Here is a 16,642-nt window from a genome sequence, read left to right as displayed (position 1 = left end):
TACATTTTCTGATATGAATAATACTATTAAAATAGAAAAATGCAGAAAATTAATATAAAATAATGTGATGAATTTTGATTTTATTATTTTTAAAAAAATTATCTTTCAAAATAACATATTTTAAGAAGGGAGAGCTTCTCTCCGATCCAAATTAAACTGGAAGGTGTTGTTGGACCTTCGTGAATCCACTACCGAGCCCACATCAATAGTTTGAACCGTTTAATGTGTAGGACTCGTCGAATATTTCATACTCGTAAAAAATTACATTAATCAAATATTGATAATTCTTTGATCAGATCACATTTGTGTCAACAATAAATATGATTTTAAAAATAAATTATTAACATAAACATCATCTAATTAAGTAACTATTGATATCTAATTAACGTAATTTTTTACAAGAATGAAATTCTCAAACATTGCACGTTGAACGATTCGAATTATTAATTTGAGTTTCATAGGCTCACAAGGGCTCAACAAGACCTTCTAATTTGAAAAATCAACTACAAAGAAGCCTTTCCCTTTTTGAAAAGAGTAATGTTAGAAACTTATATATTTATATTAACAAATTCACTCATAATGATATAGTATGAGAGGTAGGTCTATTATCATTAAGTGTATAACAAATCAAAAATTAATATATATCCTATCAAATCATTATAAATAAATTTTGAATATATATTTTTTTAAGATTTCAACATTTTCCTTGAAAAAAAATCAATTACATCATTTTTGTTAGCTCCCAAAGTATATCATTGTCGTTACAAATTAACGTGCGGCCCAGATAACCTTTCCTTATTGGACAAAGCTGGCTCCAATGTAAATGCCAACATTGACACCTAACTGGCTTGTAGGTCCAATTTTGTATGGAATGCTCGCCAGACACACGGCTTGATTTAGAAAAATTCTATTGGAACACCATATCTTATTTACAAACCATTCATTCCGTGCATACTATGAATTTATTATTATTATTATTATTATTATTATTTTATTTATTTTTTTCTCTATATACACCATTAATTTTCATATTTTCATATTTCTAGTAAATGCCCCTCACTAAGTTAGGCCCTTGGGTCGTTATTTTGAAACCTGGCCCAACCTAGCCCAAAAAACTTTCCACATTGCGAGCGGCCTGGCCTGGCACAACAGTCCACCCGCCCTCTCTGACTGAGCAACAGTCAAAATTAAAAAAAAAAAATCAATTTGCTGCATGTTGCAATGGTAAAAACAAGTAAATTTTAATATTCATTGTCTCCTCATGCGTAGACTGATGCGCTGCCACTGCAAACGGGAAATTTTTTTTTAATAATTTAAGTGTTTGTTGCTGGAGACTAAAAAAAAATAATAACAAAATAAAAAAATAATTCAAATGGTCAGATGACCGTTTAACACAATGGCCCCAAAAAAAAATATTTATAAATTCGCCCTATCCTCACAAACTCCTATAAATATCACATTTCTTGTATTTCATTTTTCACAAACGATTCTCTATCTCAAACTCTAATCTCTTTCAACTTTTTTTTGAAATCTCATCCCTAATTGATAATTATAATTGTGGAAGAATAAACTTTTATTAAAAGAAACTAATTATTGTATTGCATTCGTCAATTGAAAAACATTAATTAGTTTAATTAAATTTATTAGTTACTAATTTTTTACATTAATTATTTCTTAACATATATTAATTGTTATTGTTTGCTTATTATTTAAATTAATTGTTAGTTCTTATATATTATTTTACTTACATTACTATGAATCATAATATTCTTAATATTTATGTCGATATTAATGCATATGCTACACAAGATGAATATATTGATTCTCCTTCTAATGCACTTAATATCTCTCTTCCAATAGTTAGATCATCATCTAGGGGTACAATTAGTAGTGTTTGGAAATATTTCGAAAAAAATATCTATAAATAATCTTGATAGTATAATTACATTTAAAACAAAATATAAATATTGTACAAATTTACTTACGCTATGTTTGGTTGAAGGATTTAGGAAGGGATTTGGAAATAGAAAGGGAAAATATGTGTGAAACTATGTGAAATGTAGTATATTTTATCTACATTTCACTTACCTTTTTCATTTCCCTTTTCAAAATGCCTTCTCAAATCCTCCAATCAAACACAGTATTAGTGTTGCATCTACAGGGGATACTAGTCATCTAGAAATGCATACTAACAGACATTTACAAAGTCAATAGCTTAATATTAGAAGCAAAATGCAATTAGGAGTTTCATCAATTGGTCATTTGCAAACATTTTTATGTGATCCTATATGTGCACAAAATTCTGTAATTGATTATATCATTAAAAAAAATAACTTTTTACTACTAATGAATGTCCCGATTTTGCCCAAATGATTTATGAACGTTTTGCATCGCAATATCAAAGTTTTTTAAGAAATAATATTAGAAATAGGATTTTAAAGAAATTTGAGAGTATTAAAAATGAATTATTTGACATCTTCAAAAAATTGAATGGAAGAGTTTTTTAAGCATCTAATCTATGGTTAAATAATGGTTTACAATATCAGTGTATCACTGCAAATTTTATAAATAATAATTGAAAATTAAATAAAAGAATTATTTCAGTTATATTAGTTGAATTTCTATACATTGATCATTCGCTTGGTGTAGAAATAAAAAAAAATATTTTATATGAGTAAGTTTTGCCAAATAAAATATTTATTATTCGTTTAGATAATGTAACAAATTACAATCAGATTGTAACTCATTTGAAATCAACTTTATAATTAGTTGTTAGTGGTGATTTTTTTTTTTTTTTTATGTTCGTTGTTGTGCTCATATTTTAAACTTAATTGTTAAAGAAATTATGCATGTATACGAGACTTCTATACTGGTAATAAAAGATGTTATTACTAAAATGTCTTATACTAATTGAATTTCGGAATACAGAAAAATTTGTCAACAAGAAGATATGCAATTTTAAAAAATAATTTTAGATATAGATAGCAGGTGAAATTCAACGTGTAATATGTAAAAAGAATTTGTAAACAAAGAAAAATAATAGATTTATTTTTTCAATAACATCAATAAGAGGAGTACTGACTCCCACATAACTTAATTGACGCTAAGTAAGAGCATCTCCAATGGTTGCTATTGCTATAATTTGGCAATGAATAGTGTTATTTTGCCAAATTATAGCAATGGTGCTCCAATGGTCATTTGCTATCTTTGGTAAATTTCAACCAACTTTCCCTCCAAGGTTGTAGGTGTTGTTTGGATATAGGTTTTTTGTGATTTTATTTTTGTTTATTTTTTGTCTTTTGTGACATTTTTTTACCTGTTTGTTAAAAAAATTATATATTTATATTTTTCTCAACTAGACAAATATAAAAAAATATAAAAAAATGAAAAATTGGAAAAATTGAAAAAATTTATATATTTATATTATAATAAAATTATCTTCATTTAATATCAGCTAAAATATTTTCTCTTTTTATTGCCTTCATTTGAAAAAATATATTTATTTTTTTGCATTATACTTTATTGAAAATATTAAATTATAATACAAATTAGTGGACATTATACATTGAAAAAATAATATTACATTGTGAAGTATAAAATACTCAAAAAAAAAAACATGAAATTTCATTACAAAATAAAAATTACATTGCAAATAAAGATTAAAAATTACATCAAAAAATAAATTATATTACAAAAAATAAAGACTTAGCATTTATCTTATAATTATTCATCAGGAGGTAGGGGAAATAAAAATTTGGGCTGCTCACATTTGAGGACCACTTGGCGAAAATCTCATTTTTTCGCATTGTGTAATACACTTTCATCTGAGGGTCCAAATGAGAAATATCCGTAGTCATTATCATATGTTCTTCATTTTTCATCTCATGTTCTTGTTTTCTGATCTCAAACTCATGTTTTTTCATCTCAAGTTCTTTCATCTCCTGCAGTTCTTGAATCCTTTTTTCTTCTCTTTCTTCTTTTTTCTTTTCCTTCTCAGCAAGGTATTGGTTAAATGTGTCCAATTGTGTGCCCATTTTTTGAACTTCAGCTTGAGCGACTTGATTTTTCCAAAATAATTCTTTTGCAGATTTCCTACCCATCGGCCTTTTACCCCTTGCAGAGACACTGCCCTCACCGACAGTTGGATTGCTACCAACACTTGGACTGGTGTCATCTTCAAGAGAAATGCAGTTATCCATAGGGGAATCAGGGGTTGAATTAGGGAAAAACGGTGAATGCATTCTTGACTTCACCGTGTTCGTAGGAGTTACATCTTGCCACCTGATATTGTTTTGCAAGATTGGCCAACAATGTTCAAAAAGAAAATGTTTGTTTTCATCTTGATGGTACAACAGTTTTGCTTGAAGCATCTATATCAATAAAATATTAAATTAATTAATCAGCTAATTTTTATGTAAGACAAATAAAAAAACTAACATAATAAATGGAAATGAAATCTTACTATATCAACTTGTGACGCCCCACTTGGATATAGATTTTCGACTTGCGCTAGACACCCACGAAATTTGTAACAACATTTCATGATTACACCCCGTCGAGATGAGATAGACACTTGTGTTCTTGAGCGATCATTCTGCAATGAACAATAATTTTCAAAAATTCTTCCCCAAAAATGAGAATGAGATTGTGAATTCCCAATAATTGGGTCTTTAGTAATGCGACACCAAGCTCTACAAAATGCCACATTTTCTTGAGTGGTAAATGATTTTCCTCTCTTCATTTTTGATGAACCTTACATAGTGATTGTGTGAAAAAACAAAGAGCAAAATAATTTGTGAAGTTTGGTGTGAAATAAAATTCAGATAAAGAGAAGAGAAAAGAAAAATGAAATTTAAAATGTTTGGTGTGAAATGAAATTGAAATGAAGAGTTTTTATTTATAGAAATACAGAATATGACCGTTTGGAAAAAAATGCCTGTTAATTTATATCTGTTGTTTGAAAAAGGATGAAAAAGAGCCGTTGCTCAAACCCATGTGCATTCCTTTCACAAAATAGCACCGTTGGATTATATGATCCAACGGCTCATCCATCCATCTATCTAGAACAATCCGTGCATTATCTATCTATGTATATACCCTCCTGTTTGAGTCGGATCTATCTATCTATACACCAAGCTCTCTCTCTCTCTCTCTCTCTCTCTCTCTCTCTCTCTCTCTCTCCCTTCCTTCATTGCCCTCACCGATCTTCTTCTTTCTCTCATCTTTTCTCATCTCCTTTCCTCAAATCTTCCAAATCAAACCCAAACCAAGCCGATCTTTCTCCATTGATCTCGGTCCCGATTTCAAGTTCAGTCCTGATTTCTAGCAGAGTAGTGCGAGTTCCAACAGAGGTCTTCACTGATCTCAAGCCCTGATCTCAAGCCCTGGTTAATCCATTACGCCATTGATCTCTCCACTAATTCTCAAGCCCGATCTTTCCAGCAGAGTAGTGAAACAGATTCTCCACTGATGATCTTTCTAGTAGAGTAGTGAAACAGATTCTCCACTAATCTCTCTCCACTGATCTCAAGCCCTGGTTGATCCATTACGCCCCTTATCTCTACCCTGATCTTCTCAAAGGTCTTCATTTCATTCCATCAGTTTTTTAATTTTTGTGAATTAATCAGTTTTTTTTTTTTTAATTTTTGACTGGTTTTTTAATTTTTGTGAATTAATCAGTTTACGCCCTGGTTGATTATTTTTTAATTTTTGTTTTCATTTCATTTATCTCTACCCCGATCTTCTCAAACAGATTGATTGGTTTTTTAATTCATCAATTCAATTTTTTGTGAATTAATCAGTTTTTTTTTCTGTGAATCTGTTTGATGAATCTGTAATTTTTTTGGATTTGGATTTGTTTGAATCTGTTTGATGAATCTGTGAATCTGTAATTTTTTTGGATTTGTTTTTTTTCTGTGAATCTGTTTGATGAATCAAATTGACAAACAGATAATAATTTTTTTCTGTGAATCTGTTTGATGAATTGGCTGAGATGGCATGAAGGGAGGGAGGGCGGGAGGGAAGGAAGGAGGGAGGGAGGAAAACCATTGGTTTTGGCTGAGTTGGCATGAATGGCAGCTGCCAAAGCTTGTGTCAAATTTGACACAAGCTTTGGCATTTCTCAAATTTGGCAGCTGCTATGCTTTGCCATTGGAGCATCAAAATTCAATGGCAGCTGCTATATATAGCAATGGCAGCTGCTATATATAGCAATGGCAGCTCCTATATATAGCAATGGCAGCTCCAATGGCAAACCATTGGAGATGCTCTAACTTGTATAAAGATTTTTTTTTTTAATTTTTTTTTGTTGTTGTAACAAAATTATTTATATATATATATATATATATATATATATTCCTACTTCACCATTTATTTTACATATGTTAACAGATATAATTAAAGTTTTCGTAAAATATATGGGTCATGAATATTATATAACCATTATTACTTCAATGAAAGAAAATTTTGATAATATTTTGATCCATTGCCTCTTCTTTTAAGTTTAGCCATAATAATTGATCCTAAGTGTAAATAAATTGGTTTATAAGAATTTTTAAAACGTATTTTCGTTGATCAAAAATAATTTACCCATATTTTGCAAACATGCAAGACATTATTTAAAGAATAAAGGCAGCTGCAGCTACAGCTGCATCTACAAATATACATACACACATTACACCAGTAGCCTCATCTCGAGGCGGGAGATTAAGTATTTTTTCAGCAATAAAAAGTAGAATAATATTTCAACATACAAGCGTAAGTAGTTTTGAACTACAACATTATTTGGAAAGTCCATTAGTGGATGATTTCGATGATTTTCACATTTTGGATTGATGGAAAACAAAATGAAACTATGTGGCCTGTGATTTCACTAATAGCCTGTAATATACTAACTGTTTCTATTTCTATAGTTGCTTCGGAAACAGTTTTTGGTGCAAGCAAATGGGTGCTAAATGATTACCGCAATATGTTTTCGCTCAAAATAGTTGAAACACTGATGATATCTAGAGATCATATATATGCGTTAACATTATGACAAAATTCTAGTGAAAAAGAAAAAATTCAAAACAATTTGGATGACATATCCTTGGGCAACGCGAGTGAATTGTCTGTCTCCTCCGATGATTGATCAATAATTTGTTTTTCACTATTTCATTTCGTTAATATTATTATTTTTTGGGTAAATTACAAATACATCTCCTGAGGTTTGTTTAAATTATAGATTGCCCCCCAGGTTTCAAAAATTACAAATATCCCATTATTAGAAATTTTTTATTCAACAGAATTAACTAAAAAAATGAAATTCATAATTGCTCTCTAATACAATAATAAAATGGCCTAAATTATTAATCGAAACATATTTCTAATATTATTAAAAACTGTTAATTGACTTCATGATTTATTAATAAAAGGGGTAATTTGTTACGAAATTAGAAATCTCAAGGCATAGAATGTAATTTCTAAAGCCATAAGGGGTGATTCGTATTTTAATTAAACCTTATGAGGTGTATTTTTAATTTACTCTTATTTTTATTTTTATTTTTTTGTATTAGATTATTGAGGTGGAGTATAATGCAAATAATTGGTAGGTTAATAGTTGCCAATTGGAATTTACTTGACCTATAGTGATTTAATTACTCTACCATTATTAATAATTTACATCTATTTTATTTAATGATATAAATTTTTGTAATATTTTATATCATTTTGAAATAAAAATTATTCATTCAATACATAATATATTTATCATTAATTCTTAAAAAAAATGAATAAATTACAAACACACCCTATAAGATTTGCTTAAAATACGAATTGCTCCCTATGATTTGAAAAATTAAAAATACTCCCCTGTCAGAATTTTTTATTTAATAGAATTAATTAAAAAAGTGAAATTTCTATCTGTTCACCTATACAATAATACAATTATCTAAATTATTAATTGAAATAAAATTTTAACATTATAAAAAATTGTTAATTAACTTGATGATTTGTTAATAAAATGACCTATTTATTATGAAATTAGAAACTTTAAAGGTATAATATAATTTTTAAAATCACAAAAAATAATTTATAATGTGTTTATAATTTATTAAAAAAAAAAAAAAAAAAAAAAATAATAATAAGGCCCTGCTTATCAGTCTGGTAGTTGACTCGGCCCCGCCAGACAAAAAACGGGAGAGCAAGCAAGGCCCTCCGCAGACGAGCCCGAGCCCAGGCATACACCGTAGCAGTCTCTCTCTCTCTCTCTCTCTCTCTATACATATATAGCAACACTACTGTCTCTCAGTTACGCACAGAGTGAAGCCAAATGTTCCGAGCTCTCAATATCAGGCGATCCCTCTACCAAGCCCTCCACCACCACCATCGCCATCACCATCACCATCACCATCACCACCCACTTTCTCAGCCCCTCAAAACCCTATCCTCCACCCAAAACCCAAACCTCACTCGCCCATTTTGCTCCTCAACTTCTTCATCATCCTCCGAAGCCGAGTTCCGCAAGTACGTAGGCTACTTCGCCCTCCTCGTCGGCTGCGGAATCGCCACCTACTACTCCTTCCCTTTCCCTGAAAATGCCAAGCACAAGAAGGCCCAGCTCTTCCGCTACGCCCCTCTTCCAGATGATCTCCACACCGTATCCAACTGGAGCGGTACTCACGAGGTCCAAACTCGGGTCTTCCTTCAACCCGAGTCCATTCAGGAATTGGAAACCATTGTAAGAGATGCCAATGTCCAGAAGCAGAAGATCAGGCCCGTCGGGTCGGGTCTTTCGCCCAATGGAATTGGGTTGACGAGGCTTGGGATGGTCAATTTGGCTCTGTTGGATAGGGTTTTGGAGGTGGATAAGGACAAGAAGACGGTTAGGGTTGAGGCGGGGATTCGTGTTCAGCAGCTTGTTGATGGGATCAAAGATTATGGACTCACTTTGCAGAATTTCGCTTCCATTAGGGAACAGCAGATTGGCGGCATTGTTCAGGTTTTTTTTTTTTTGACAATTAAATTAAATAATTGGGTTATATGTGTATTTATCTGATTCATTGTAAATTTTGTTGCTTGATAGGTGTTAATTTTAATCTATGTATAAGTACATGTAATGATTTTGTATCGTTCAGATTGGTGGGTATTTTTTTGGACTAATCCAATTGAAGAGAGTACACTCAATCAGTCATATTTCAGTTCTATAGTCTTCAATGATGCTATGTTGTTTGTTGGCTCTGATTCATGAAAGCCATGAAAGTGAAATGTAGCGGCACATGAAGAAAAAGAAAGGATACGAAAGTGAGCTATTGATTTTGCAGTGCGATTTTCAGCCAAGCTAGATTGTTGTAGAGTGGCTGTAGGTAATGTTCTTGTTTCTCGTCGGTGGATGAGCTGACTTTGGCTCTCCCATCTCGTGTATAAATAGGGAGTGCATGGGTTGGTTTAGTGTGCAAAAGTGTGGACGAATCAGAGTGTGTTTGTAAGTAAGAGAGTGAGGTGAGTTGAGTGAAAAACTTTGAGAGCATTGTAATTTCCCTCTAATTATAGAGAAATCTACTGCCTGTGGAAGTAGGCGCATTGCCGAACCACGCAAATCTCGTTGTCTTTGATTGTGTGTATATTGGTGTTTGTTTCTAGGCCTGGACACAATATGCTCACCTGGTCCATATATAAATATATACATATGATTGCTTTAATGGAGTTAGGCGTTCGCTTTGACATAATTAACAAGTGCTTATTTTCCATTGTTGTATTGTTAATTTTTTGCAGGTTTACATGAGACATCTTGTAATATTAGATGTCTGGAGTTGAATATGGAGAACATGATACTTAAATTGTGCCTTTCTTTGTAGAAATAATCAGTATGTCCAGGTTGATGATCACGATCACAATAAATCGATTACGAAGTGAACAAGCTAACATATGCATTGGGTAGTGAGAATAAATATGGTGGTATGATTTTGCATAAATAATGGCTCTAATATAGAGCAAAGTGGTGAAAGAGATATGTGAGCCTATCTGAATACTTAATGAGAGTGGCTTTTTTAGTCTCCTCAAGTCCATGGATCTTTAATAAAATAATAATGATTTGAATTGTTTGGTAAGCCAAAAATTTGACACCTTACGATTCTTATGGAACTAGTGAGTGCAGCTCATCATATAACTAGAATCACCTATACTATGGGATATCAGATTTTTGAAATTGACAAGTCTGGATGTTTTTGTAAGAGTTCTCACTTAGTTGTGGAGTTTTTTGGAATGCACTATATATGCGTGGGTTGTGCCTCCTTGGGCGTGGTTGGGTGTTTGAAGAAAGGAAGTATATTACATGCGCATAACACCTTTAGGCCATATGTTGTGATTTATTCCATATGCTTATTTGTTGCAGCGTCAACAACTTAGTTTCTTTTTGCACTATCCATCTTCAGGTTGGTGCACATGGCACTGGTGCTAGATTGCCTCCTATTGATGAGCAGGTTGTCAGCATGAAACTGGTTACTCCTGCCAAGGGGACAATTGAGGTTTCAAAAGAGAAAGATCCAGAACTATTCTATCTTGCTCGCTGTGGACTTGGGGCCCTTGGCGTAGTTGCAGAAGTAACTCTTCAATGTGTTGAGAGACAAGAGCTCGTGGAGCATACATTTGTCTCAAATACGGAAGAGATAAAGAAAAATCACAAGTAATTATTTTCTTTTTTCTGCCCAACCAAAGTTTGCAAGTATATAATGATGATTTTGCAGTGAATGACTTCCTCCTTAGGGATCTAGCTAATGGGAAATTAGGATGATTTGATCATCATGCTTCACTGGATACTAGGGCATTTGGATTAAATGCTGGAGATAGATAACGAATCATGTGCTCAGTCATTATTAACTTCTTCTATCTTAATTTTTGATTTTCCTTACAATATCCTAGATGTGCTGTATCTTATGGGTCTTCATGTATGTATTATATTTGTAGTTTGTTGTTTAAAACCCATCTTGGGTTAGGCATAAATGCAAGATGCATTCATTTCTTTAAATGATTCTTTGTTGAAAGCATTTGGGGCCTCCCTTTGTCATTAAAATATAAGAAAAGGGCTTGGCAGCAGAGGACTGTCCTTGCCTGGCTGGGGAATGTTCCAACTGATGCAATACTGACCTCAGTTTCTTATTTTCTGTTTGAGGATCTTTTGTTTTATGAAGGCTTACAAAATTTCTCGGGTCAGCTAAACTCTGTCAAACTCCTCAATAAATATCAACGAAGAACATGTCATGTCTTGTTAAGCTTGGTTTACTTTGTTAAGGATGTAAACTAAAAAAGGCAGCATTTATTCAAACGAAGGTAATTCAAGGTTTCCTTGGTAGTTTAGTATTACAACAGTGGTTGTACTATTAAGATTAAGTAGCTGTACGACGAAATTCCTTTGTTATTGATTAAGTATTTTCCTATGATGAACAACACCGTGTCCTTGGATGGGTGTGTTGCATGGATGCATGTGTAATATCACAATTTTTTAATTTTATTATGCAGCCTCATGGGATAATTCATTTTCTCAGACTATCACAAGTCCTCTCTCTTTCTTTTTGCAGGAAGTTTCTATCTGAGAACAAGCATGTCAAGTATCTTTATATACCATATACTGACACTGTTGTGGTTGTGAGATGCAACCCTGTTTCCAAATGGAAAGGTCCGCCCAAGTTTAAACCAAAATATAGTCATGATGAAGCTATGCAGAATGTTCGTGACCTCTACCAAGAGTCTCTTAAGAAGTACAGGTAAAGCACTTGTCTAATTTTGCTGCGACTTTATATTGCTAGCAGTTAGTATTTCCTTGTCAGAATTGAGACAAAATGTGAGAAAACTGATTATGGTAATTCTTCTGGTTATACTGAAGGCTGCACAGTTCAATGCCATGCTTCGTCTGTTTTCCATTTGCTTTTGCCTTTATCTCACGAATAAAAAAATTGTTTATGTCGTTCGCATGAATTTTAATTTACTTGCCTTCTGAATTTCCCCACATTGTTTTTCTACTTTCACTTTGCTTTTTTTTTTTTTTTTAATTTTTTTTAAAGCTTCTTTTAATGGCTATTGATCATTTATTCCCTAGTTAAGAGCAATGACCTCAATGTTTGTGGAAATTTTCTTTTTCTGTTTCATCTCACATTTATTTATTGTTTTCATTTCTTATCAGTGTTCCATGTAATTCTAAATTGCTGTTTATTTGGGTTAATGACCTGCTTTAATAGCTATTTGCAGACGTGCAGTGACAACAACCGAATCTGTGGACAACAATGAGCAAGACATAAATGAGCTTTCATTTACAGAGCTAAGAGATAAACTACTTGCCCTTGATCCTCTCAACAAAAACCATATCATAAAGGTCAATCAAGCTGAGGCAGAGTTCTGGAGGAAGTCAGAGGGATACAGAGTAGGCTGGAGTGATGAAATTCTGGGCTTTGATTGTGGCGGCCAACAGTGGGTATCAGAGACCTGTTTTCCTGCTGGAACCTTATCAAAGCCCAGCATGAAAGATCTTGAATATATAGAAGAGCTGATGCAACTTATAGACAAGGAAGCGATACCCGCACCGGCTCCTATAGAACAGCGATGGACGGCACGCAGCAAGAGCCTCATGAGCCCGGCTTCAAGTACAGCAGATGATGATATTTTCTCATGGGTAATTCCATCACAACTGTTTCTTTGCTTTGATTTATTGTCAGTGGGCCATTTTAATTTGAAGCATCAATTTTTCTTGTGCTATGCTAGCATGCAAACTTTTAAATCTTCTGGATGTATTTTTTTAAATTTTGATTTCAGTTTTTATCTTGAGACATTTTAAGTACCACCATTATAAAATTTGTACTGCCTGAAAATAAATCTTGGTAGGACTTTAGAGGCTTTTTACAAAGCTGATTTGAATCTGTCACAAATGGTAATTTGTCATTTGTAAACGGTAGAGGATAGTTTAGCTGTTATGTTTCCAAATATTTTCAATAGTGAGTTACGGATTATTTATTTTAATCAAATTTTACTTTTTTCTTCTAGCTCATTTTTGAGGTTGTCTCAAGCTATTCATCTATAGCTTTTCAATTTTTTTAAGGCTTTGCATTTTTAAATTGAATTGGTGTACACTTGGTCATTTCTGCGTATAAGCATGCAAAGAAAGCATCATCGCTGATACTTGAGTTAGTAACAGGCATGATATGGGCGATAGACACACTTATGACACAATATGGTTATGCTTATATGGTAATTTCTAAAAAATTAAGATGTCTTTCGGTGGGGATACGATGATGGATAAACACACACACACACACACGCACAAAGGCCTTGTTTGGTAGGGTTTATTTCCAGCTTATTTCAGCTTTTAACTTAATTTAAACTATTTTGATGTGTTTGGTTCAGCTTAACAATACAGCTTATAGCTTTTTGTAAGTCAAAAATCAACTTATTCTTTGAGTGGGGGAGGAGAAACTTAATTTATAAGTCAAAAATCAGCTTATGTTCACAGTTTATAAGCTATAATCATTTTCCCACAGCTCTATCAAACGGGGCCAAAGATACAAAGAAATTATTCATTTTTAACATATGAAAATAATAACAAATGATTCATTTTTTTATGTTTATACTGTATGTTAGAAAATAAGTGGGAATCATAAACCCTAGTGTCATACTTTTACAATTTATTTGTGGACAAATTAAAAGTAGTAAAACATTTAGGGTTTTAAATATAAAAATGATTAAAAAATTAAGTCACTTGGCCATGTTTATGTATGCATTTGGTTTCCATGCCTTCCTTATGTATGGTTCATTTTTTTTATTTTTAATTTTTAATCTTGGCCTCTCACTTGTTTTTTCAAAATGAATATTTCCCACTTCTGAAACTTGTTCAGAATAAAATAAATTAAAAAGAATAATAGAACACAATTGAACATGTGTCCGAGGAGTATTGAGTCAGGTGGATGTGTCCCTAGTAGGTGTATCCGTGCCAACTGATCTTTTGAACAGATAGATGCATAAAAGGGCTTTGTTAGTTGTGTTTAGTGGAAATTGATTTCCTGCTTTGTTTCCGTCTCACTGGTTGGCAACAGGTGATTAAACTGCCCAATAAATAAATAAATAAATAAAATATTCGAGTCTTAACTTGGAGCCATGCCAACTATGGAAGCCATCAGAACCCAAAACTATGATCAAACTTTCATCAAGTCTGTGACTTGTTGGTTTGCTCTTTTCATCAGAGTAATGATCCTGATTCTATCAGTTCATGGAAATATAAGATTATTGCAATTTGCGCATTTTGGTTGCGTTGCAGAATTTAAGAGGAGCTTTCATCAAGTATGTGATTGTTTGATTTGGCACTTCGTATTCTCATCTACTGTCAATTCCGTGTTACAGGTTGGTATAATTATGTATCTTCCCACAATGGATGCTCGTCAGAGGAAAGAAATAACAGATGAGTTCTTCCACTACAGGCATTTGAGCCAATCACAGTTATGGGATCGTTATTCTGCTTATGAACATTGGGCTAAGATTGAGGTACTAATTGAATCCCGGATATTCTGTTCCTTGGAATCCACTTTTCCTGACTTAGAAATTAAGAGTCTTTATTTACTTTCCAAAAAATAAGAAAAATAGAAAATTTTTAAGGCTGAGATTGGATCTTGGATTTGTGGAGGGACAAGAATAGAGAAGGGAAAAGAAAAATGAAATAGAAGCTTGATTTTTCTCTTTTCTGTCTCCTTTCCCTCCCACTAATGCAAGATCCAAACACAACCAGAAGAAATTGATGAGAAGAAAAGGATGTGGTCAAATGATAGAAAATTTCTGAAGATGTTTCTCACGAAGTACTCCGGTAACATCCATTTATCAAAATCATCCCATGTATTTGCATAAAAACTTTGCTATTGCATAATGACCGTCTTGCTAAAACTGGATATAGACCGAAATTTTTACATTATTTGCACAAAGTGGCTGCTGCTGGGCTTGGACTGTGTTCTTAATATTGCTTTACAGCCTGAGCTTTAAGGAAATCAAAACTTTGTAATTGTTATTTCCTTCAATTTTCCGACCTTCTGCTTGACGGCCTCAGCTTTAAGAAAGTAAGAACTTTACCTATTTGGTCAATTGTTTTCATATTGTTTCCTCAAAAGTGATTTATTTTCAGATAATTTCCAGAAACAAATTTTTGGAAACAGTTCACCAAACAAGTTTTCTATGTTTTCCACAAAACGAAAACAGAAAACAGAAGACAACCAAACATGTCCACTACCTGTCATTTCCTTCAATTTTTGAAAATTAAAGAGGTCCTAAGGTTTACATTCTGGGTTGAATTCATTTTGATTATGCAGAGTTTCTACATTCTGACCAAACTCAATGCTAAAATTCCAGTATATTTGTGGACATTTTCATTTTAAAGTGGTTGAAATTAATTCAAAAGTAAACAAACTCTATAAACATGCATCCTGAATTATATCTAGCTGCAAGGATCAAAAAATAATGAAGCTGATTTTTTGTCGGTTAAGGATCTGTATCTGGACGTTTGAGCTAAAGATGATACTATATGCATGCAAGATGTATTGGGGATGATACGTAGAATTGGTCTCTGTATAGATCTAGCTATAAAATAGAATTTTTCTGCATATCATTTACTAGTGCGTATATTTTGTGCAGGTTCCAAAGGACAAGGATGAGCTTGCAACTCTGCAAGCAAGGTTGAGGAAGCGTTTTCCAGTGGATGCATATAATAAAGCACGAAGGGAATTGGACCCTAATCATATCCTTTCCAATAACATGCTGGAGAAGCTGTTCCCACAGTCGGATATAATTTGAAAATCATTGCTGTTTGGTTAGTTCTTTTTATTAGTATTTATAAATGTAATATTTCTTCTTTATCTAATTTAAACTTGTAATGATCTTGCCCTTCTATTAAATTTGCTTCAAGGAGTGTATCTTTGGCCATATAAGGGTTTTGTCTTTTGACTGTACGTTATATTGATAGGAAAATCTATTTCTGATTTCATTGTTTAAGTTGGTTACTTGAGTATATGTGGGTTTAGATGAGAAGAAATCCTGAAAACGAGTTGTAAACTCTTTTCTATGGCTTTTGTTTATTTAGAATCAATTTTGTGTTGATTTTCTCATCTTGGTATGGATTTTTATTTTTTATTTTTCCTGATTTTAGTCTGTGGTGATTGTTCAGGAAACAAATGGGTCTTGACATTCTTGGTTGTTAGAGCATCTAAAAAATAAATAAATTCAAGCATTGATTTTTTTGAGGAAGCAAATTAAACGCCCAGTTTCGAATTTTGAAACTCAAACTTACAGGTTCATTTTCCTTTTACTGTTTCACAAACTTCTTATTTTGTGTATTGGTGGAATCTGTTATGTGTGAGTGAAATTTCTGTTTGTAAAGATTTGCTAGAAATGTTTTTACGCCGTGTTTGAGGATGAGATTTATAGTGTAATTGTAGACAATAAGCTTTTCAAACATGGTGAATGCATTGCTATTGGAGCTTCAGGTGGCAAAGGTTATTGCTTCTTCTTCCTATTCTATCTTTGATCTTTTCATATTAATAGATATTCTAATGCTGGATTTCCAAGTATTTGAATTGCAATTTGTTATATATATATATATATATATTTTATTATTTTTAGTTTAATTTGTTTTAATTTTATTTAT

The 16,642-nt window shown here is 32.5% G+C and overlaps 1 protein-coding gene across 1 annotated transcript; it reads left to right on the top strand.

The window, feature by feature from the left end:
- Positions 1–8,140: 8,140 nt before the first annotated feature.
- On the top strand, positions 8,141–16,489 carry GLDH (L-galactono-1,4-lactone dehydrogenase). The gene is made up of 7 exons (XM_028196642.2): positions 8,141–8,977; positions 10,410–10,660; positions 11,553–11,738; positions 12,220–12,640; positions 14,359–14,499; positions 15,634–15,808; positions 16,163–16,489. The coding sequence occupies exons 1-6, from the start codon at positions 8,309–8,311 to the stop codon at positions 15,790–15,792; spliced, it is 1,827 nt and encodes a 608-aa protein (XP_028052443.2). The 5' UTR covers positions 8,141–8,308; the 3' UTR covers positions 15,793–15,808; positions 16,163–16,489.
- Positions 16,490–16,642: the final 153 nt, after the last annotated feature.

This window comes from Camellia sinensis, chromosome 12, assembly GCF_055761805.1.
Source record: "Camellia sinensis isolate YWXY chromosome 12, ASM5576180v1, whole genome shotgun sequence".
In the NCBI taxonomy this organism is placed as follows: domain Eukaryota; kingdom Viridiplantae; phylum Streptophyta; class Magnoliopsida; order Ericales; family Theaceae; genus Camellia; species Camellia sinensis.
Note: the sequence above shows the minus strand (reverse complement) of the source record. Positions and strands in the feature narration are given on the sequence as shown.

Coding starts and splice junctions, on each gene's coding strand:
- GLDH (XM_028196642.2), top strand. CDS start 8,309: ATGTTCCGAGCTCTCAATATCAGGCGATCCCTCTACCAAGCCCTCCAC. Junction 12,641..14,358: donor ATGATGATATTTTCTCATGG/GTAATTCCATCA, acceptor TCCGTGTTACAG/GTTGGTATAATTATGTATCT. Junction 14,500..15,633: donor AACATTGGGCTAAGATTGAG/GTACTAATTGAA, acceptor TATTTTGTGCAG/GTTCCAAAGGACAAGGATGA.